Raw genomic sequence first — 24495 nt, 5'->3', positions numbered from 1 at the left:
TTAACTGCGTAAAACTTACGGATACATAACATTCTTCGCAGTACCATTGTCTGTGCATATAAATAGATCGTCCGGTTTACCAACTCTAGAACATGCAACATATAAGCGTCCATGAGAAAAACAATCCGTAATAAGATATATACCGCATTTTTCTAATGATTGCCCTTGAGCTTTGTTGGTGGTGATTGCAAATACTAATCGAATTGGGAATTGCAATCTTTTAAATTGAAAAGGCAGATCCGTTGAAATCAATGGAATACGAGGAATAAGAACAGCCTCACCCTCGGTTTGGTAATTTCTCTCTGAGTCACAAGCCTACCCCCCCCCCCCTCCTAAAGCAACACGTATGCAAGGTGCTAATTTTTAACTGCGTAAAACTTGTGGATATGCAACATTCTTCGCAGTCCCATTGTCTGTGAATATAAATAGATCGTCCGGTTTACCGACTCTAGAACATGCAACGTATAATTGTCCATGCGAAAACAATCCGTATTAAAATCTATACCGGATTTTTCTAATGATTGCCCTTGAACTTTGTTGATGGTGATTGAAAATGCTAATCGAATTGAAAATTGTAATCTTTTGAATTGAAAAGACAGATCAATTGGAATCATGGGAATGCGAGGAATAAGAACAGCCTCATCCTCGGAAGGCCCTGTCAAGATTGTTGCCTCTATTACGTTTTCCATTTTTTTTTTTTTTTTTTTTACGGCAAGTCGCGTGCCGTTGCAAAGCTTTGGTGAATTAATATTTCACAACAGTATTATAGGTACGCCTAGAGATCCCCTGGAGATCCAGGGAATTTAAAAATTTTGATGGATAGTTAACCGCTTCGTTTGATTCCAGAACTCTGTCGACTGACTTGTAAATGACTGCCTGGTCTCGAATCTTAGTCAGAATAATATTGTTGATTTCGTAGACGTCTTTGTTCTTGGCTGCCAGAATCGCTCGTTCACTTAGCTAATTGGTTAGAATGTTCGGAAAATATCTTTTCAACCAAATCATTTTTTGACGTCACTAAATCACAGAATTCAGGAGGCAGTTGTATACGTCCTGAAATTGGGTCAACTGGGAGCTTTCGTTTCTAATTGTCAGCAATTGATCTGAAAATACATTACCCATCCCAGATGATTTGGAAATGTTGCACGTGGGAGTTTCTGTAGACTGCATATTCAGAGGCAATTTCAAAGTGGAATGAGCAGTTCTTTCACCAAGCAGCAGCGTTGCGGCTATTCCGGACGACGCAAGGTCCAGTTTTTCCAGTCATCTTATTTTTGACAAGATTTTTGAAGAAAGTAAATTTCAGCTGGGGGCCAAAGAGGGGTCTGCCCCCCCCCTACACCTTAGCGAATGGCACTTCTATTCTAATAAGGCCTTTTCCATTAGTTACTTATTAAAATTGATACTATTTTTCTTTTGAATACTACCACATATAAATGGATCAAAATGCCAGATTATTAAATGCATGCTTCTGGATATGGGTCCAACTATTCAATCGACCAAATAATCGCAGAAATTGTTTGGGGGAGCTGTGAAAAACTTTCTTCCAACAGTAAGGGGTTAAAGGTTGAAAGGAAAAAATATTTTCCAGAATATGGTAATATTTTCAACATATGTTAAAAACTTCATCATTGCTAACATGTTTTGGTCTTCAGGTAAGGAGGCCTGAAAACCGTTCTGACCTTTTCTGTCGATACCTTTGACTAAAATTATCTGACAAGTTCAATAAGAAAATTACCTTGGAATCTTTAAATACATCCAAAAACTTTTAATCTGGTATCAAACTTAATTATCATCAAGGATTATTCAAACGCACTGAAATCACGAATTAATAGAACTGATGAATTTTTCCGTATGGTTCTTCACATTTAGATTACTCTACTGTTGAATTTATCAGCTAACAGGAATATTTCTTTAAATTAGGTAATGCAAATCTTTGGAAGCTATCTTCGTATTGACATGTGTACTAAGAGCTCATGTGTAAAATTATCACTAAACTACACATTTTATGAAAAACAAACTTGAAATATGGCATGGCCACTCAAAAAAAACCTCAGCATCAACCACACAGAATTAAATAGACATAGATAAACATTCGTATTTTTCATTAGCAAGTTGTGGGATCCGACTTCGTCTTTTCTGATATCAGGATTTTGGCGACAGATAAAAACGAACTAAAAATCAGGTGCCTTTAGCATCTAACAATTTAATATTTCGTACGATGTTCAATCAAGAGAGAGAGGCTTTGGTCACACATATCTTCCCGAATATACGTGGGCTTCAATTGGGGGAAGAACATTTGCCTCCATTCCCCAAGATTTTTCCTCCCATTGAATTTCAAGAAATAGCTTTTTTGGTGTTTTCATTGAAATTTTTTTTGTATTTTCATGGGAAAAATAAAAAAAAATACCCCCTAGATTTTGAAAAACACATTTTTGCCCCATCCCACATTCTCCATGAATCGACGCCACTCTTAACATACCACTGAAAATAATGATCTAGTTTATTACATAAGCCCCGAGACGTAGGCCATGGATAACAAAATGAGCTGATAATTAGGATTGTGCCTTTTTTATGGTTAAAAAATTAACAACCCCATTAATAACTTGGTAATATACCCCGAGAATTGGCTATGAGCCAAAAAAAATTCTAACAACAAAATAATCCTAATAACAAAAATCCTTATTACAAAGACGATATGTGTCATCTAAAACAATAGCCTAAGGCACGGAAAGCAGGGTCGTCAAAACCCTAAACCTTACCAAATTTTTTTAAACGTTTTTAGAATATCTTACTATCATCTAAATAAATGTGATACCATGTAAAAAGAAGTTTCCACGGGTTTTTTAAGCTATTCCGTTACTTATTCTTTTAATACTGCAACTATCCAAATGAATCGTTAGGTACACTCTGGGACTTCCAATGTTTCTAGTAGACCTATATCATAGCCTTTTGTTTTTTATTTTTTTTTCAAATTTGACCCACTCCTCTCATCATATGTAAATTATTTAGTAGGTATCTTATTTAGTAGGTATATGTTACTTGGTAGGTATATGTAGTTTGGTAGGTATATGTAGTTATTTAGTAGGTATATGTAAATTATTTAGTAGGTATCTGGCACGTTCTCTGGTAAACAACATGGAATTTATATTACAGCACTGTTTGTGCTTTCTTTACTGGTCAGTTTCATCTCAAAACCATAATTTTATAAGGTATTATCTATAGAAATTTCAGTAACTAGTCAACCTTTTTGACCTTGAATAGCAACTTAACCAACATGTAATGAGTAGCATCCAGAGTGATTGTGCATTGATACAATACAGCAGAAACAGAAATAATTTTGAAAAGTAAATCCAAGATAAAAAACAGGGACTTTCACAACTAAAATAGAAGAAAAGATGGCTACATACAAGATAGTTTTTCTTCTTCCCCAACAAGCAGCAGAAACTCTTGTACGACCGTTGTGGAAATAAGAGAATTAACGTGGTACATACCCTCTTATGAGTATCAGGAGCCTACTGACCATGTCAGATAATCTCACTGAGTCAGTAAGCTCCTGATTTCTTACTGTACATTGTACAATCTGACTCAGACTGTAGGCTACAGTAACAAATACTCTCTTCGAGTACCCGTTTGTATAACGTCAAACCACTGTTTGCAGAGCTGAAGACAGGTGATTGGCTGGGAGTTACTGACACGGCCAATTAAATTAGTAATAGGATTTGAGTGAAGGAGGATCAAACCCCAGTCATTTCTCCACGGTTTTGAATAAACATGCCATTCCGTTGTTTTTGCGGAGTAATGAAGTGTCCACAATAAATGGTTCATCCCAACATTTTAGGGAGGCAGTCGAAAAAAAAACATAATTAAAAACCTCACCTTAGATATATATATTGGGGATATTTTTATAAGCGCTATTTATCGTAACTTAATAAAACAGACTTAGTATGCACTCCTTCTCATTATACAAAAACATTAATTAGTCAATAAAAAATTTCCTTTTTCGTCCTTGCAAATGCGTAATATATGCAAGTCAAGATTATTTACGAACAAAAAAAATAATACCTGTGCTGTGTTTCTCTGTACCATTTTTTGTCTCCTATTCCGTCAACAAAAGGATTCATTGTTGCATTAATACCTAGAAGGATAAATGATCGTGAGATTTGCGAATAAATTGGAGAATACTTGCCACAATATTACACATTCTCTGAAACTTAAGGTGGAATTTGGCAGACAATCAACATCTTTGGTTTTCTTAATCAAAGTTTCTACATCTAGTTTTTTTTTCTTTTTTTTTCATAGAACACATTTAAAGAAAATAAGCTTTCCATCTAAAGACTTCAATTATCAAAATAAATCTTGTATAAAAATATGAAACCTAAAACTAGCAGAAATCATTTTGAATAAGGAAATTTAACCTAAGTGCGACAGGGATTGCAACTAAACCAAACTCAAAAGAAAAAAAATGATCGACAAATAAGGGAGGTGTCAAACCCCTCCATGGCCTCTGAAAATACTGAAATACCATTTGCCGTTTCTGAAACTAAATAGATTGCTTGAAAGTTTAGTTTCGTCATTTGATCTCTGTGTACTAGTTCTGCCTTCACCATTTGTTGCTCATAGGTAGTCCATAGTACTAATTTAAAAAAAAGCTTTCCGAAAAAGTTGTTTTCTAAAGAAATGTAAAGGTCATAATAAACTTAAGATTAGAAGAAATAGAAACCTAAAATAGCTCAAACTCAAAACAACCAGAAATTACTGAAGCCCAAAAACTAAATAAACAATCATAGCAAAAAAACATACAACGGGTACTAATATAAATGAATAAACAAATCATAAAACGGGTAAAGCTTAAGTTGAATATGCAATTCAAGCTTAAAACGAACACAAATTTGTAACTATTAAGGCATAAATGAAATAAAAAACAAACAAAAATTAAATAAACAATCATAGAAGACAAACAAACAATGGTTACTAATAAAAATAAGTAAATAAATCTTAAAACCAGTGAATTTTAAATTGAATATGCAAATCCAGCTTGAAACGGACAAAAATCTCTACAAAGAAGAGTTTGGGTTTTGTCTTCTTCTTTCATTGTAAAAGTCTAAACCCTACTGCCTCATTGGCGCTTTACTGAAAACTATAAGCGTCTTGAACAGTCTTGAAAAGTACAAATAAAATCAAAATGAATGTTTGATATATAATGATTTAACTGTTGACAGATCATCTGTTAAAGATTTTTTTTCACTGTAATTTAATTTTTATTTTCAATGCTGGTATAACTGAAAAAGAAAATATTTGTAATATATTCACTTTCGGTGGAGCACCCATGATTAGTAGGCTTTAGACTAATACAGTTAGGGAAGGGGGCAGTATGCGAACTCTTGTTTGTAGTGAAGCTATATCTGTCTTATACAGTCTTGGAAAGAACTAATAAAATTAAACTAAATATTTTATATATAATAATATTAATTGCTGAAAGCTCATCAGTTCAAAATTTTATTTTACTGTAATATTTATGTTTATTTTCAGTGTTGTAATAAGTACGAAAGAAAATATTTGTAACATAATCCGTTTTCAGTAAAGCACCAAGGACGCTAAAGAAGATTTTTGGCTTTTACAGTGAAAAAAGGAGGCAAAATCCAAACTTTTCTTTGTAGAAATATTTGTTCGTTTCAAGCTGGATTTGCATATTCAACTCACCCGTTTTAAGATTTATTTACTCATTTATATATTGTGTGTTTGTCTGCTATGATTGTTTATTTGATTTCTGTTCGTTTTGGGTTTCATTTACGCCTCAATAGCAAGATATTTTTGTTCCTTTAAGCTTGATTTGCACATTCAACTTAAGCTTCACTTGTTTTGAGATTTATTTATTCATTTATATTAGTACCTGTCGTATGTTTTTTGTTATGATTATTAATTTATTTTCTGTTCGTTTTGGGTTTCATTTATTTTTTAATAGTAATTTCTGGCTGTTTTGAGTTCGAGTTATTTAAGGTTTCTTTTTCTTCTCATCTTAAGTACAATATGGCCCTTTACTTTTCTTTAGAAAACTTCTTTTTCGTTAAGTTTTTTTTTAATTAATCTCTGTTCGTTTTTGATTGCCAAAGTTTCAAGTTTTCAAAATTCTCTTTAAAATGTTTTTCTATTCCAAAATAAATTAACAGTTTTGGAAAGAACTAATAAATTAAACTAAATATTAGATATATAATGATATTAATTGCTGAAACCTCACTAACTCAAGGTTTTTTTTTTACACAGGCCGGATTTAAAACTTTGACGCCTCTAGCCCAAACGCTTTTGCTGCTCCGTTTTTGCAAGATTTTCGGGGAAATCCCCAAACCTTCGGGAATAATGAAAGCCACAGGGCCTAATGGGCCTATTGGTAAATCCTGGTCTGGTTTCACTGCAATTTTCGTTCTATTTTCAATGTTGTAATAAGAATAAGAGCTAAGAGCTCATATGGCATTTGTGACGAGGCAAGAAGAGCTAAGAGCCAAGAGATCATGAGGTATGAGCTCTAGCAAAATTCTATGAATCAATAGATTGATTAAAAAGGAAATTAAGAGGCTTAATGCCGGTCAGGATTTAAAATAAGAGCTCTGAGTTACGATGTCCTTCTTAATATCAAAATTAATTAAGATCCGATCACCCACTTGTATGTTACAAATAACTAATATTTTCTAATTTTTCCTCTCCTTTTAGCCCCCTAGATGGTCGAATCTTGAAAAACGACTTTATTCAGTCAATTTGTGCAGCTCCCTGACACGCCTACAAATTTTCATCGTCTTAGCACGCCCAGAAGCACCAAACTCGCCAAATCACTGAACCCCTTCCCCCCCTCCAACTCCCCCAAAGAGATCGAATCCAGTACGATTCCGTCAATCACGTATCATGGAAATTTGCTTATTCTATCCACCAAGCTTCATCCCGATTCCTCCACTCCAAGTGTTTTCCAAGATTTCCCCCTCCAATTCCCCCCAATGTAAAAAAAAATCTGTCACCAGATCTGTTCGGGATTTGAAATAAGAGCTCTCAGACATGAATTCCTTCTAAATATCAAATTTCATTAAGATCCGATCACCACTTCGTAAAATAAAATATCCCAATTTTCACGTTTTCCAAGAATTCCGGTTTCCCCCTCCATCTTCCTCCAATGTCACAGGATCTGGTCGGGATTTAAAATTAGAGCTTTAAAGCGCAAGACCCTTCTAAATATGGAATTTCATTAAGATCTGGTCACCCTTTCGTAAGTTAAAAATACCTCAATTTTCAAAATTACCCCCCCCCCCAACTCCACCAAAGAGAGCAGATCCGGTCCGATTATGTCAGTCACGTGTCTTAGACAGGTTTTTATTCTTTCCATCCAGTTTCATCCTGATCTCACCGCTTTAAGTATTTTCTAAGATTTCCGGTTCCCTTCAACCTTCCCTCCCAATTACACTGGATCCGTTTGAGATTTAAAATAAGAGATCTGAGTCACGAGTTCCTTCTAAATATGAAGTTTCATGAAGATCCGATGACTCCTTTGTAAGTTGAAAATACGTCATTTTTTCTAATTTTTCAGAATTACCCCCCCCCCCCCGAATAGAGTAGATCCTTTCCAATTATTTAAATCACGTATCTAAGACTACTGCTTATTTTTACCACCAAGTTTCATCCCGATCCCTCCAATCTAAGCGTTTTCCATGATTTTAGGTTCCCCCACCCCAAACTCCCCCCAATGTCACAAGATCCAGTCAAAACTTAAAATAAGAGCTTTGAGACACGATATCCTTCTAAATATCAAATTTCACTGAGATCCGATCACCCGCTCGTAAGTTAAACATTCCTCAGTTTTTCTAATTTTTCAGAAGTAACCCCCCCCCCAACTACCCCAAAGAGAGCGGATCCGTTCCGGCTATGTCAATCATGTATCTAGGACTCGTGCTTATTTTTCCCACCAAGTTTCATCTCAATCCCTCCACTCTAAGTGTTTTCAAAGTTTTAGGTTTCCCCCTCCCAAACCCCCCCCCCCATGTCACCAGGTCCGGTCGGGATTTAAAATATGAGCTCTGAGACACGATATCCTTCTAAATATCAAATTTTATTGAGATCCGATAACCTGTTCGTAAGTTAAAAATACCTCATTTTTTCTAATTTTTCAGAATTAACCCCCCCCCCAACTACCCCAAAGAGATCGGACCCGTTCCGGTTATGCCAATCATGTATCTAGGAATTGTGCTTATTTTTACCACCAAGTTTCATCCCAATCCCTCCACTCTAAGTGTTTTCCAAGTTTTAGGGTTCCCCCTCCAAACTCTCCCGCCCAATGTCGCCAGATCTGTTCGGGATTTAAAATAAGAGCTCTGAGACACGATACCCTTCTAAATATCAAATTTCTTTGAGATCCGATCACCCGTTCGTAAGTTAAAATACCTCATTTTTCTAATTTTTCAGAATTACCCCCCCCCCAACTATCCCATAGAGAGCGGATCCGTTCCGGTTATGTCAATCATGTATCTAGGACTTGTGCTTATTTTTCCCACCAAGTTTCATCCCGATCCCTCCACTCTAAGTGTTTTCCAAGTTTTAGGTTTCCCCCTCCGAACTCCCCCCAATGTCACCAGATCTGTTCGGGATTTAAAATAAAAGCTCTGAGACACGATATCCTTCTAAATATCAAATTTCATTGAGATCCGATCACCCGTTCGTAAGTTAAAAATACCTCATTTTTTCCAATTTTCAGAATCACCCCCCCCCCAACTACCCCAAAGAGAGTGGATCCGTTCCGGTTATGTCAATCATGTATTTAAGACTTGTGCTTATTTTTCCCACCAAGTTTCATCCCGATCCCTCCACTCTAAGTGTTTTCCAAGATCTTAGGTTTCCCCCTCCCAACTCCTCCCCCCCAATGTCACCAGATTCGGTCGGGATTTAAGGTAAGAGCTCTGAGACACGATATCCTTCTAAATATCAAATTACATTGAGATTCGATCACCCGTTCATAAGTTAAAAATACCTCATTTTTTCTAATTTTTCAGAATTAACCCCCCCCCCCCAAAAAAAAAAAAAAAAAAACCAAAGAGAGCGGATCCGTTCCGGTTATATCAATCATGTATCTAGGGCTTGTGCTTATTTTTTCCACCAAGTTTCATCCCGATCCCTTCACTCTAAGTGTTTTCCAAGTTTTAGGTTTCCCCTCCCACCTCCCCCCCCCCCCAATGTCACCAGATCCGGTCAAAATTTAAAGAAAGAGCCCTGAGACACGATATCCTTCTAAATATCAAATTTCATTGAGATCCGGCAGTAGCCCGTTTTATACTCTTGTTAGCAATAAAGACACCATTCATTAGAAGTACACAACCCCAAATCTTCCGGAAAGAATTGAGGAAAAAAAAAACTTTCGGAAAGTTTTTTTTATTTAATTTTTGTCCGCTTTTTGATTGCAAGAAGTTTCAAGTTTTTAAAAAAATCTTTACTTTAAAATAAGATTTTTTTCAGCATCAAACTTTCATCAAAGTATCAAAACTAGTGTCAAAATAACAATATCAAAGTACCAAAGTATCAAAGTAAACAAAGTTTCAAAGTAACAATAAGCAACTTGCACAACTTACAGCCCTTGCAAAGTAAATCCCTAAATCGAAGTATCAGAGTAAACAAAGTATCAAAGTAAAAATAATCAAATTTTGTAACTTAGAGCCATTTCCCTTGGCCTGGGGAGGAGGTCAACTCCAAAAGAATAGTTATTTGGCCTTTGAACTATTTTGAACCAAATAGATATCTACAAATTTTGACCTGATGCCCTTTGGGAAATTGGGACGTGATCTAGTTGGCCATTGACCACTTTTGACTCTTAAACAGAGCTATAATTTTCAATAACTGACCGAAAGCCCCCCCCCCCAAAGTCAATACGACCACCCCTTCCACAGAACCTTATATTGTAATAAAAGGCAACTTACATTGGTTACAATCCTTGCCCCGGGTGCAAAGGAAGATTTCTCAACCTTTAAGTTATAGTAATTTAAATTTGGACTAATTTGAACAAAATGGCTATTTCAAAATTTGGATAAGATGTATTTGGAGAAAAAAGGCAAAAGGAGGAGGAGCTAGTTAGCCATTGACCGTTTTTCATTCTTAAAAAAGAGCTAGAAGTTTCTATTCCCGATCGAATGAGCCCCCTTCAAAGTTAATACGACCACGACTTCCATAGAACCTTAAATTCTAATAATGGGCAACTTACATAAGTTACAATCCTCGCCCCGGGGGCTAGGGAAGAGTTCTCAACCCCTAAGTTATAGGAATTTGAATTTTGTACTATTTTGAATAAAATGACTATATCAAAATTTTGATAAGATGCATTTGGAGAAAAAGTTTATACGAAAGTTTATACATAAAACCTTAAATACTCTTGGGGCATAGCTTACAACACTTGCCTCCGGACTCTCGGGGGATGTGTCAACCCCGGAGTTGTTGACATTTGATCTTCGATTTGACTATTTGACCTTAGACTATTTGAACAAAAGAGCTATCTCAAAACTTTGATTGGATGCATTTGGGTAAAAATAGCTTTGGGGAGGGGGCCACTTGCCCTCCAATCTCTTTTGACTCTTGAAAAGGGCACTACAAATTCTGATTCACAATAGAATACGCCCCCTAGAAGTTTATACGACCATACCTAACATAAAAACCGTATATGCCCCCAGGGCACATTTTACGAGACTTACCCCGGATTCTGGTGAGGCCGGCTCTTCTATCCCTGAAGTTTTTATTATATTATCTTTGGTCTATTTTGAACAAAATAGCTATATAAAAAATTCAATTGGACCCATTCGGGAAAAGAAGATTGAGAGGGGGGGTACTCGCCATCGGATCACTTTTGATTCTTAAAAGGTGGATTAGAACTTTCAATTTCTAAACATTTGAGTCCCCTCCAAATATATACGACCATCTATTCCATAAAAACCTTATATGTCCCCAAGGCATAAGTTACAACCCTTCCGCTGGCTCTAGGGGGGGGGGGTGTTATGCTGACGACGAAGTTTTTGTTATCTTATCGTTGGACTTTTTCAACCAAACTGGTTATATCGAAATTTTCATTTGAAGCATTTGGGGAAAAGAGGGTGTTGGTGTCGGGGCGGGGGGAAGTAGATACCCTCTGTTAACTTTTGAACCAACTAAGATAATTAGAAATTTCAATTTCCAACCAAATGAGCCACCTTCGAAGTTTATACAACCATCCCTTACATAAAAAACCTTATACGTCTCGGGGGCTTAACCTAAAACACATGTCCATGGACCCTGGGGGAGAGTGTCGACCCCGGAGTTTTTTATCTGATTTTTGAACTATTTTAAAATAAATGGATATCTCAAAATTTGTATCGGATAGGTTTGGGGAAAAAAAGGTATGGCGGGCTATATGCCCCCGGATCTCTTTTGACTCATAATTAAATATAAAAAAAAACAAGTTTTTTGAAATGAAAGTAAGGAGCGGCATTAAAACTTAAAACGAACAGAAATTACTCCGTATATGAAAGGGGCTTTTCCTCCTCGACACCCCGCTCCTTGCGCTAAAGTTTGATTCTTTCTCGCAACTCTACTTTTTAAAACAATAAAAAACTTTAGCGTAAGGAGCGGGGTGTCGAGGGGAAAAGCCCCTTTCATATACGGAGTAATTTCTGTTCGTTTTAAGTTTTAACCACGCCTGCCCCCGGGCCCTGGGGGGTTGTGTCGACACCGGAATTTTGTTATCTGACCTTTGAACTATTTTTATAAAATGGCTATATCAAAATTTATATCGGATGGGTTTGGGGGAAAAGGGCGAGGGGGGACTATTTGCCCTCCAATCTTTTTTGACTTTTAAGTGAACTAGAACTTTCAATTTCCATTCAAATGAGCACTCTCTAAATTTTGTACAAACACCCTTCCATAAGAAACGTACATACCCTCAGGGCAAAACTCACAGCGCCTGCCCCCAGGCCATGGGGGGTAGTATCGACACCGAAGTTTTTCTTATTTGACACTTGAACTATTTTTGACAAAATAGCTATCTCAAAAATTTTGTCGGATGGGTTTGGGGAAACAAGGGCGTGGGGAAGGGGCTAGTTACCACCGGATATATTTTCACTCTCAAAAAAGTGAACTAGCAATTTCAATTTCCAATCGAATGAGCCCTCTCTGAAGTTTATACGAGCATTCCTTCAATAATAACCATACATGCCTCCAGGGCATAAATTACAACACTTGCCTTCGGGTCCTGGGGGGGTTGTGTCAGCACTGGAGTTTTTGTTATCTGACCTTTGAACTATTTTTAACAAAATCGCTATCTCAAAACTTTTATCGGATGTATTTAGGGAAAAAGGGGGCGGGGTGAGGGGACTAGTTGCTCTCCGATCTCTTTTGACTCTTAAAAACTGAACCAGAAATTTCAATTTCCAATCAAATGAGCCTTCTTCGACGTTTATACAATCATCCCTTCTACAACAACCATATATGCCCCCAGGGAATAACTTAGAACGCTGCCTCCAGGTCCCAAGGGATTGTGTCCACCCAAGAGTTTTCGATACATGATCTGAGAACTATTTAAAAAAATAGCTATCTCAAATTTCTTATAGAATAGATTTAAGGAAAATAAGGCGTGGAGGGGGGGGAGGGGGAATAATAGCCTTCCAATTTCTTTTGAATCTTAAAAAGTGAACTAGAACTTTCAGTTTCTAATCTTCGAAGTTTATACGACCACCTCTTACATAAAAACCTCATACGCCTCCGGGGCATATCTTAAAACACATGCCCATGGGCTCTGGGAGGTTGTGTCGACCCCGGAGTTATTTATTTGATGTTTGAACTATTTTAAAATAAATGGCTATCTCAAAATTTGTATCGGATAGGTTCGGGTAAAAATAGCTAGGGTGGCTATTTGCCCTCGGACCTCTTTTGACTCTAAAAAAGTGAACTACTTTCAATTTCCGTTTAAATGAGCCCTCTCTTAAGTTTATCAAACAGTTCGTGGTAACGAACTGTAGTAAGGAGCGACCCGGCTCAATAGTAACCAAAACTCTAAAAAATGGAATTTTGATACCAATAGCTACATCAAAAGAATCGCATTTTAATGCTGGTTTTAAATATATAAGTTTCGTCAAGTTTAGTCTTACCCATCAAAAGTTACGAGCCTGAGAAAATTTGCGTTATTTTAGAAAATAGGGGGAAACGCCCCCTAAAAGTCATAGAATCTTAACGAAAATCACACCATCAGATTCAGCGTATCAGAGAACCCTACTGTAGAAGTTTCGAGCTCCTATCTACAAAAATGTGGAATTTTGCATTTTTCGCCAGAAGGCAGATCACGGATGCGTGTTTATTTGTTTTTTTTGTTTTTTTGTTTTTTTTTTGTTTTTTTTCCCAGGGGTGATCGTATCGACCCAGTTGTCCTAGAATGTTGCAAGAGGGCTCATTCTAACGGAAATGAAAAGTTCTAGTGCCCTTTTTAAGTGACCAAAAAAATTGGAGGGCCCCTAGGCCCCCTCCCACGCTAATTATTTTCCCAAGTCAACGGATCAAAATTCTGAGATAGCCATTTTATTCAGCGTAGTCGAAAAACCTTATAACTATGTCTTTGGGGACGACTTACTCCCCCACAGTCCCCGTGGGAGGGGCAACAAGTTACAAACTTTGACCTGTGCTTACATATAGTAATGGTTATTGGGAAGTATACAGGCGTTTTCAAGAGGATTTTTTTGGTTTGGGGGAGGGGTTGAGAAGAGGGGGATATGCTGGGGGAACTTTCCTTCGAGAATTTGTAATGGGAGAAGAAAATTTCCATGAAGGGAGAGCAGGATTTACTAGCATTATCAAAAAAAAAAACAATTAAAAAATAAAAGTGAAAAAGCTTTTTCAGCTGGAAGTAAGGAACAGCAATAAAACTTAAAACAAACAGAAATTATTACCCATATGAGGGGCTCACCTCCTTCTAATACCTCGCTCTTTACGCTAAAGTATTTTCGGTAATTTCAACTACTTATTCTACGGCTTTTGTGATTCAGGGGGTCATTCTTAATGAATTGGGATAAAATTTAAGCTTTAGTGTAAAGAGCGAGGTACTGACGATGGGGCGAATCCCCTCATATATGTAATAAAAACATGAGAATACAAAAGTTCTTTACGTAAGCTAATTTATAAGTTACGTAAATCTTTTACCAATAAAAAGATTCGTAAAAAATTAAAAGTTCTAGTTGCCTTTTTAATTAACCAAAAAATCGGGGGGCAACTAGGCTTCGTCCCCCGCTCTTTTTTTCTCAAAATCATTCGATCAAAATTATGAGAAGGCCATTGAGCCAAAAAAAAAAAATATGCAAATTTCGTTTTGATTATTCCTCTGCGGAGAGCCAAAATCAAAACATGCATTGATTCAAAAACGTTCAGAAATTAAATAAAAAAAAACAAGTTTTTTCAACTGATAGTAAGGAGTGACATCAAAACTTAAAACGCACAGAAATTACTTCGTATATGAAAGAGGCTGCTTCCTCATCAACGCCCCGCTCTTTACGCTAAAGTTTTTTACTGTTTTAGAAAGAAGAATTGAGAGAAAGAGTCAAACTTTAGCGTAAAGAGCGGGGCGTTGATGAGGAAGCAGCCTCTTTCATATACGAAGTAATTTCTGTGCGTTTTAAGTTTTGATGTCACTCCTTACTATCAGTTGAAAAAACTTGTTTTTTTTATTGAATAACCATAAGAACCATGTATGCCCCCAGAGCATAACTCACAACGCCTGTCCCCGGTCCCTGGAGGGGGGGGGGTGTCGATACCGGAATTTTTGTTATCTGACTTTTGAACTATTTTTATAAAATGGCTATCTCACCCTGGAATTTCGTTTATGGCTATCTCAAAGTTCTTATTGTATGGGTTTGAGGGAAAAAAGGCGCGGAAAAGGGGGGCTAGTTGCCCTTCTATCTCTTTTGACTCTTAGAAAGTTTATTAGAATTTTCAATTTCAAATCAAATGAGCCCTCTTTAAAGTTTATACGAGCATCCCTTCTACAAGAACCTTATATGCCCCCAGGACATAATTTACAACACCTGCCCCCGGGTCCTGGGGGGTTGTGTCGACCCTAGAATTTCGTTATATAATCTTTGAACTTAAAAAAATAGCTATCTAAAAATCCTTATCGGATGGGTCTGAGGAAAAATGGGCGAGGAGGAGGGGGGACTAGTTGCTCTCTGATCTCTTTTGACTCTTAAAAAGTGAGCTAGAACTTTTAGTTTCCAATCAAATGAGCCCTCTCTGAAGCTTCTACGAGCATCCCTTCCAGAAACACCATATATGCCCCATAACTTACATAACTTACAACGCCTGACCCCAGGCCATAGGGAATAGGCCATAGTGTCGACACCGGAGTTATTGTTATATGATCTTTGAACTATTTTTGACAAAATGGCTATCTCTAAATTTTTATTAGATTCTTTAGGGTAAAAAAGGGTGTGGGGGCTAGTTGCCCTCTGATCACATTTGACTCTTAAAAAAGGCACTAGAACTTCCTATTTCCAATCGAATGTGCCCCTTACGAAGTTTACGCTACGACCGCTTCCATATGAAGTGCCTCTGGAAAAAAAATTATTAAAATGGAGCCGTATGGCCTTTACTATAGGCAACGCTATGGCGTGGCCTCTGAGAGTAATGCATTTAAAAGGAAGAAAACAGCGAGGCAAATAAAGTCTTTTAAAAAAATATAGTACACAGGAGATGCACCTTAAAAATTCAAAGCTAGAGAGTTGACTCTAATGGTGAAATTAAATTGTCCCAAGTATTTTACGTCGATAAATTTCCACCGTTGACGTTTTGTTGAGCCCATTTATTTTTGTATTTCTGGAGTAACAAAAAGAAGAATACTTCGATGCAAATTAATTAGATATTAGCATTATTAAAACTATGTGTTAGGTTCAACATTTTTACATAAGCCCAATTTTGCTCTTGCTAAGTTTTAAAATGGCTCTTCAACTTTTGATACAGTTTTATGTTCAGTAATAGCAGTAATGCTGGCTTATAAATGTTATCCATAATAGTAAATAATTTAATCAGAAGTAGAGATGGGATAGCACTAGAGATTACTTCGAGAGTTGTGATGATAAGAACATCCGTTGTGGGAATGGTTGTGATAGAAATAGTCCTGTTGACGTTATGAGAAGTTAAAGAAAAAAAATTAAAAGAAAAATGAGGTTTGAAATTAACAAAGAAAAAAATTGTCGGCCCTTTTTTGGGCCGTATTTTCAATTAAGCTATTTTGTCTTATTTTTGCACCAGGTAGCCAATTCAAGGACTTTCTGATAAAAGTAATAAAATTTTCGACTACAGCGTGGTCTCTATTCATCACCTATATTGGTAAGTAGTAATGTATGAAATTGAGTTTTCATCGAGGACTGACGCAAATCTCACCAAAAGGAAATTAGATGAATATGAAAGTCGTAGAGTAAATTTTAATGAAATTTTGAATAACCCGATAGGAAGAACACCGAATATGAATTTTGATGAAAATTTAGATAATATGATTGATAGTAATTTTGTGGAGGAGTTTGGGCTATGGGATGTTGGGGCTCGGAGGGAGGATGTCCTCCGGGTTGTGCATTTGAATGCTCAAGGGCTGAATTCTTCCCTGGATGATATACAGCTTATATGTAAGAATTCTCGTCCTGGAATTATTGGTTTATGCGAAACTTTTTTAAATGAAAAGAACCAGCTACTTATGGATATACCCGGATATAATTCAATATTTCTAAATAGAAAGATAGCAAAAAAGGGGGGGGGCTAGGATTTTATGTATTGAGTAATCTGGCAGTTGTAAGAAGAGATGATCTGTCTATAAACATTGAACGGGTATTTGAATCTCTGTTCATAGAATTGGCTACTAGCTCCAATGAAAAGATAATAATTGGCGAAATATACAGATCTCCAAGCGGATCAATGAAACAATTTATGGAAATATTAGAGATTGTTCTTGGGAAAGTATTGTCTGAAAAGGCAGAAATAATTTTAATGGGTGATTTTAACGCTGACATGATGGATATGTCATCGAGTCAGGCTTGTGATATACTGGCACTAGTAATCTCGTCTGGGTTAACTCCCTGTATAAATATCCCTACACGAATTTCAAACCAATCTGCAACCTTAATTGACAATGTGTTCTCATCTATACATTCTGTAAAAAATGAAGTGCTACTATCAGATACATCGGATCATTTTCCAGTAGGAGTTTTACTTCCACTCCCCCGGTCTGCCCGCCGAATAGTCCCTGATAATAAACCAAGATTCCGATATACACCAGCAAACATCGAAAAGCTCAAAGATGATTTATTCACTACGTCATGGGAGTTTACAATACCTGAGAGGGTGAGCTTAGAAAATTATAATAAGGCTTTTGATTTTTTTTATGAAACAGTAAAGAAGAAATTTATCCACCATTGCCGAACACCCCAACCAAGTCTTTCTAAGAGATCAACACCCATAGCCCCATGGACTACAGCTGGAATACTAAAGTCAATAAAGAGAAAACAGAACCTTTGGAAAGAGTATAGGAACAGACCAAGTGATGCTAAATTAGAGACTTTTAAACTATACCGGAAGATGCTTAAAACTCTGATTCGAAAAGCTAAAATTACATATTTTTAACGAAGGTTTGCGGATTGCGGCAAAAATATTAAGAAAACTTGGGATGTAATTAAGGAAGTTACGCAACCATCGGCAAGACCTAGAAAGCTCCCTAAATCACTTAGTGTTCAGAATCAGCTTTTCTTGGATGAAGACGAAGTACGACATAAGATGACTAAATTTTTGCTGAGGTTGGGAAAACAACGGCGTTAGGTGTGGTTCCTTCTTCAAGTTCTAGAACTTGGAAGCAGTTCCTCGGTCCTTCCTGTGTAAAGTCAATGGTTCTTGAGTCAGTTACGGAGCAGGAACTGATAACAATAATTTCGTCATTGAAAAATTCTTCATCTGGATTCGACCAAATTCCGGCCAAATTAATCGAACAGATTCTTCCCTCAATTATTACACCACTGTGCCACTTGGTTAACCAGTCATTCAAGCTCGAAATATTCCCTCAGCGTCTCAAGTTGGCACGAGTGATAGCACTATTTAAAGGAGGTGACCGGGAGGACCCGGAGAACTATAGGCCTATATCTCTTCTGTCTGTCTTTTCTAAAATATTTGAAAAGGCTATGCTAAAGCGTTTGCTGAGTTTCCTAGACGCGAAGAAGTTTTTTCATCGGCACCAATTTGGTTTTCGGGAGAAGTGCTCAACAGAACACGCATGTAATATGCTTCTTCATTTTGTACGACAGTCTTTAGACTTCGGCCTTATCCCTGCGGCAATATTCCTTGATGTGAAGAAAGCTTTGGACAGCCTCACACACGAGATACTTATTGGTAAGTTGTCGCATCAAGGCGTTCGTGGAGAAGCTCTGTCCTGGTTTTCTTCATTCCTAACTGGCCGATCCATTGCAGTTGAAGCTTCTGATGAGCATATTCCAGTCGAATATGGAGTGCCACAAGGCTCAGTTCTTGGGCCATCCCTTTTCCTCATATATGTCAACGACCTCTATCGACTATTTAGCAACCCACGATCTGATTTCTGTTGTCATTTGTGCCAGAAAGGAGATGCTGTGGTTGAAGCCTTGGATACGCCTGGTCAACATGAAGAACTCTTTGCATTCGCCGACGACACCACCCTGGGGGCTGCAGCACCTGATGAATCATCTCTTATCCTCAAGCTACAATTGATGGCAGAAAATATATATCGTTGGTTTGATGCAAATTTGTTAGCTTTGAATGTAAAAAAATCGTTTCTTCTTATATTCTCCCGCATAGGCAAAAGCTGCCCTACAGTGACAGAGCTTAAAACATCTAAGGGATCCATATCCCGCCCAGCTGACCGGTTTATTCGATTCCTTGGGATACTTCTGGATGAAAATCTATCTTTCAAACGGCATACTGAGTCAATGAGATTAAAGGTTTCTCGAGGCCTTGGAATTATTCGAAAGCTGAAGCGAGTCTTTCCTTTCTCTATCCTTCGTCTATTATATTTCTCTCTTATTTACCCTTATTTATGCTACTGCTCGTCAGTGTGGATGTCTACATTTCCATCTGTACTTACACCTTTACATAATCTCCAACTGAAAGCAGCAAAAGTTCTTCAGTCTACCACCCATATTTCTGTTGAACTTCTGAAGATTAAAGATATTCATACATTACACCTCTCTTTCATTGCGTTTCGGTATTTCCGTGGAGACCTTCCATCAAGTTTTTCTGGGCTTTTTGAAATTGTTCGAAATGTCAGTCCTTATGAAACTAGAAACAAGGATGATGTGCTAGTGCCATCCACCCCTGCAGTGCGCTCGGACTTTGGTCTGATAGTTGCTGTCGGACGTGCCTGGAATTCCATTCCTGTTGGGATTCGACGGTCCTGTACCATAGGATCCTTCAAGAAACGGTTGAAGAATTTTTTAATCAAAAAAAAATAAATTAAATTATAATATTGATCAGTTATTTATATTGTTTAGTTATCAAGATTTAATTTATTTATTTAATTATTTAGATTGAATTTATTTATTTAGATTTGGGTGGTGTGAGTGTTGGATCCTCGATGTATATATATATTTTTTTTTTTTTATTTATTTTTTGTAAGTAGGTGGTGCGGAGACCGGTTGTACTCGGGTGAGGATTGGTGAGTAGACTCTAAATATATTTTAAGTGTGAATGTAATTAATAGTTATTTATGTTTTGTTTTGTTGTTTTTTTTCCCAAATAACGGGCCATTGAGCCCTTTGGGATATTTTTTGTTTATAAATGGATGGATATTGATAATAAAAGGAACTTGAACTTGAAAAAGTAATAAAACACAGTTTGCCCTTTAATGGGCTCTATTTTTGAGCAGCCCGTCTCCCAAACCTAATTTTTGGGGTAATAGGGTTCCCTTGACTAAGGAACTTCAGGATGTAAGTTTCAAGGAATTCGAAAAAAAACAAACAACAACAGTCTTTGGCCTTTTTTAAGGCTAACCAACATTTTCTCTTTTTTTCTCTCTTTTTTTTAGTGAGATGGGGCCCCAAGAGCTCTGATATACATTTCAAGCTGATAAAAAGCAATGTGTAGGTCAACTTAGGGACCTCATTTCTTGAGTACCTATACGCTTACCTAAATTTTGCCTGTATTTTAGGGTTTCTTGGTCCAGGAACTTACAGATGTAGGTTTCAAGCCATTACAAAAAAAAATATTTTTGTTGATTCTTTAGGACCTCTTTTTAGGGAAACAAAATCTACAGCGAAAACCAAAATTGCGCTTCTCTGATTGAATGGTATAACATATATTTGAATCAGAGAAATGTCTTATTTTTTTTATTTTTTTTATTTTGTTTCCCAATCCAGAGCTTTTTTGTGATTTTTTCTTGCAAGTTGGCATTCCCTTGGTCCATGGACCCTAAGAACATAAGCTTGAAACCAATCTTAAAATCTGTTTCTGGTCCTTATTTAGCCTTTTTTTATGAGGGAAGAGAAATAAATAAGTCTCTACCATATAATAGGGTCCCTTTGGTCTAGGGTTTTATGGTTGTAAGTTTTAAAGCTGTTCCTTGGCTTTGGCTCTTTTTCGGGCTAAAAAAGGCATAAATTTCCATTTGGAATCATCAAAGAGTTCGGAAAGAAGTCATTACAAAAGATTTAAAGGAAATACATTCGTAGTTTTAATTATTTACAAGCTTAAACAAAGACCCAAAATCCAACCCAAAAGAAAAAGATAGTCTTCAATTTTCATTTGAAATAAAATGATTGCTGCCAACCCAATTGTGTCAAAGTTTCACCCCCTGAATATAGCCCTATGCTAAATTCTTGTTTTTTTTTCCCTAAATATATTTGGCATTTTGAACTAAATGTTGACGAAAAATGCATACAAAAAATACCTCAAACCAAGAAAATCAGAATTTTTCATAAATATTTTAAGGCTATATCCAGGTATTAGAGAAAAGACGTGTTTATCATTCATCTAGCAAATTAATCAAAATTTCAACAAATTTACAGGCTTAGCTATGTACAAACATGTAAGATTTCAAAAAATAGAAAGAGAGGGCAAAGTTTAATAACATGTTGAAAGAAATTATACCTAGGGCTTCCTTAACCAGTCAAATTCTTGATGTCTCATCCCCACCCTCAAAGATTCAATCAAGATTGCATTTTAACAAGTAAGCCAGCTACAATTAAAAGTTAAGGTTGCATACAGTACAAATATCAGATAGTAAGAAAGTAAAATACCATTATATCCCCTATTCAATGCTCTTACCAAATTTAATAGTAACAGCTCTCACGAATGGACCTCAGACCCCCCCCCCCCCGACATACGGTAATATACCAATAACAAGGGAGTAAAAACTATGTTTCCAACTTCAAATAAAACAGGCTAACTACAGTCTATTGAAACTCAACAAATTTAAACCATTTCACATTTCATGCATGTAGGAACTCAAAACCTTTACTCTTATTTTTAAAATGCCATCACAGAATTTTATTCCCCCAAAGTACTGTCAGCATGAGAAGCTCTATCAATTGAGTATAAAATGTTCTATCAATTGCTATTGATCGCCATTGCTCAGAACTAAGGGAAGCCATTCTTTTCAAAGAAAGTGGCCTTCATTGTCTATCAGGGATGAAAATTAATTGCAGTAGGCTAAATTAAATGGGAGGCTGGACTCCTAAAACTTGGGTTTTAGAGTTTGTTTAGTAATACGTAGCTTTGAGCATTGACATCATTTCTAACAGATTTTTACTAAATTTTGAAAATAAATAGATAATTAGATACCTCTATAAATCAGAGAAATGCTCAAAATTAGACATTTAGGTATGTAGAATACTGATAGGACATTGATCTGGTCAGCCGAAGGTTAGATGTCTTAAGCTACACCAAAAAGTTTAAAGTTTTTGTGGGCTTGCCATTACTTTTTCCATATTTTCGTAAAACTCTAGAAGAGATTATTTTTACTATCTTGAAATATAGTGGTGTTAGGAGATTGAAATATTTAGGAAGAAATTCAAAGTCATATATAAGCCATATAAGAATTATTTTTTTCAAATTCCTCAAAAGCTTATTAATCAGTGATGCCAGTTCTATAACTTGCATATCTAAATTCTTACAAAAAATTATATACTTTCATTTTGGGTTTTTAGTTTCTTTTTCATTGATTTTTTTCCCAAAAAAAGATTCAGATTTGCAAATCTTTAACGTCTTGTAAGTCAAGACTGAGTAGAAGCCTATGGTGCAAGCTGCTTTCCCTGTGCCTCGTTTCAGCAGCAGATCTACTTCTCAAAGCCTCACTTATGTTAAATAAAGGTTGTCAAAGGTCGCCATAGGTCATTGCCCTTTGGAAAGGGGACAGGGGGGATAGATACTTCAAAATACCTCCCCAACAAGTCATTGAGGCTCTGGATCCATTCCTAATAGTTTCATTTACCAAAAACAACTACTTTTTAAGAAAGACTCAAGTCACTCATTTAGAATTTGACACACTTTGTAAAGTTTTCCAAATGTTACCAAATTTCCAATCTCTGTGCTTTTTAAAATTGCAATTCTTTTTATTTCAGAGGGATTTTGAGCCATATTAATGCTTTATTATTTAATTAACACTCAAGTGTATCCAATAATAGTGGATAAGGCTGAGCTTGAATCTTAGCTTAAGAAGCCTAATCCTATTAAGTCTGTTGGGCCAAATGACACTCTTCCACATCTCTTAAAGGAAGTTCACGCCCAATTAGGACTGCCACTCTCAAGGCTCTTCTAAAAGTCTACTGACGCCTAAGTCATACCATTGGAAAATAAAGTTGCCCACATCTCGCTAATTCATAAAGGAGGTGAATAAAAATTTTACCAAATTTCTGCTAAAGTAATTAAACATATTCTTCCATCGATTATCATCCCAATTTACCACTTGATTAAAAGGTCATTTGAACTAGGAGTATTTCCCCAACGTCTTAAACTTGCTCGTATTATAGCTCTCTTTAAAGGAGGTGACAGAAAGGATCCTGGGAACTACAGACCGATCTCTCTTCTGTCAGTGTTCTCTAAGATATTTGAAAGAGCAATGCTCAAACGTCTGGTGAGATTTCTTGAAGCTAAATTTTTTTTCCATCAGCATCAGTTTGGGTTTCGCGCAAAGTATTCTACAGAACATGCTTGTAATAGACTTCTTCAGTTTATACGACGATCTTTAGATTCTAATCTTATTCCTGCAGCCATTTTTCTTGATGTAAAGAAAGCTTTTGACAGCCTTACACATAAGATTCTCATTGGTAAACTTTGTCATTTTGGTGTCCGTGGGGAAGCATTGTCTTGGTTCTCGTCATACCTAACTGACAGATCTATTGCCACAGAAGTTACAGACGAAAAAGTTCCAATTGAATACGGAGTACCCCAAGGTTCTATTCTTGGGCCAACCCTCTTCCTCATATATGTGAACGATCTCTACCGACTTTTTAACACCCCAATTAACAATGTTTGCTGTGGATTGTGTCACAAATCTTACTCTCAAGAGTACGTTGCTGTTCACACCTAATAGTCAAGAAGAATTAATAGCATTTGCAGATGACACTACTTTAGGTGCTGCAGCTCCAGATGAATCATCCCTAATTCTAAATCTTCAAGCAATGACTGAGAAAATACTCTTTTGGTTTGACATAAATCAACTAACTTTAAATGTAAAAAAGTCCTACCTTCTTATTTTTTCTCGTAAAGGTGTGAGCTGCTCCACAATTACAGAGCTTCATACACCAAGAGACTCCATAAGTCGTCCCCCGGATCAATATGTGCGATTCCTGGGAGTTCTTTTGGATGAAAATTTATCATTTAAGTGGCATGTTCAAATAATAAGAGTGAAAATTTCCCGTGGACTTGGGATCATCCGAAAACTAAAGCGTTTATTCCCTTTCCCTATCCTCTGTCTTTTATACTTTTCTCTGATTTACCCTTATATATGTTACTGTTCGTCTGTGTGGATGTCCACATTTCCCTCAGTACTTGCTCCTATTCACAATCTTTATGAGAAAGCGGCAAGAATTCTCCAGTCGGCTACACACACTCCTCTTGACCTCCTCAAAATTAAAGATATTTATGTTTTATCTCTATCTTCGTTGGCATATCAATATTTCCAGGGAGATCTCCCATGTTGTTTTTCGGGACTGCTTAAACTAGTAGGGGAAGTAAATTTATATATCATTCGTAACCGGGAGGATGTAATGATTCCAGCTAGTCCCTCAGTTCGTTCAGACTTTGGCCTGGCTGTGACTGTGGGACGTGCTTGGAACTTGGTTCCCGCTGAGATCCGGCAGTCACGAACACTTGGCTCCTTTCAGAGACAGATGAAAAGTTTCTTATTAAAGGCTTCTTATTAAATGTTTCTTATGGTTTATTTATTATTATTTTTTTTCCTTTTTTTGGGTTGTTGCTTTGTTGGTGTTGCATCCTCGATGACGCGAGAATTTTCATTTGTAT

At 36.6% G+C, this 24495-nt stretch overlaps 1 protein-coding gene across 5 annotated transcripts in view; it reads right to left on the bottom strand.

Moving 5' to 3' along the window:
- LOC136039830 (cytosolic purine 5'-nucleotidase-like) overlaps window positions 1-24495 on the bottom strand; it is a 133559-nt gene that overhangs the window by 102691 nt on the left and 6373 nt on the right. For 3 of the 5 annotated variants that reach the window (XM_065723737.1, XM_065723738.1, XM_065723739.1), the window contains exon 2: window positions 4066-4138. In XM_065723737.1, coding sequence (XP_065579809.1) covers window positions 4066-4124 — 59 coding nt within the window. In that variant the 5' untranslated portion in view covers window positions 4125-4138. Of the gene's footprint in view, window positions 1-3410; window positions 3430-3494; window positions 3610-4065; window positions 4139-24495 lie in introns of those variants that run through there. The other 2 variants (XM_065723740.1, XM_065723742.1) reach the window with 2 other exon arrangements.

Source organism: Artemia franciscana, chromosome 20 (assembly GCF_032884065.1).
Source record: "Artemia franciscana chromosome 20, ASM3288406v1, whole genome shotgun sequence".
Classification (NCBI taxonomy): domain Eukaryota; kingdom Metazoa; phylum Arthropoda; class Branchiopoda; order Anostraca; family Artemiidae; genus Artemia; species Artemia franciscana.
Note: the sequence above shows the minus strand (reverse complement) of the source record. Positions and strands in the feature narration are given on the sequence as shown.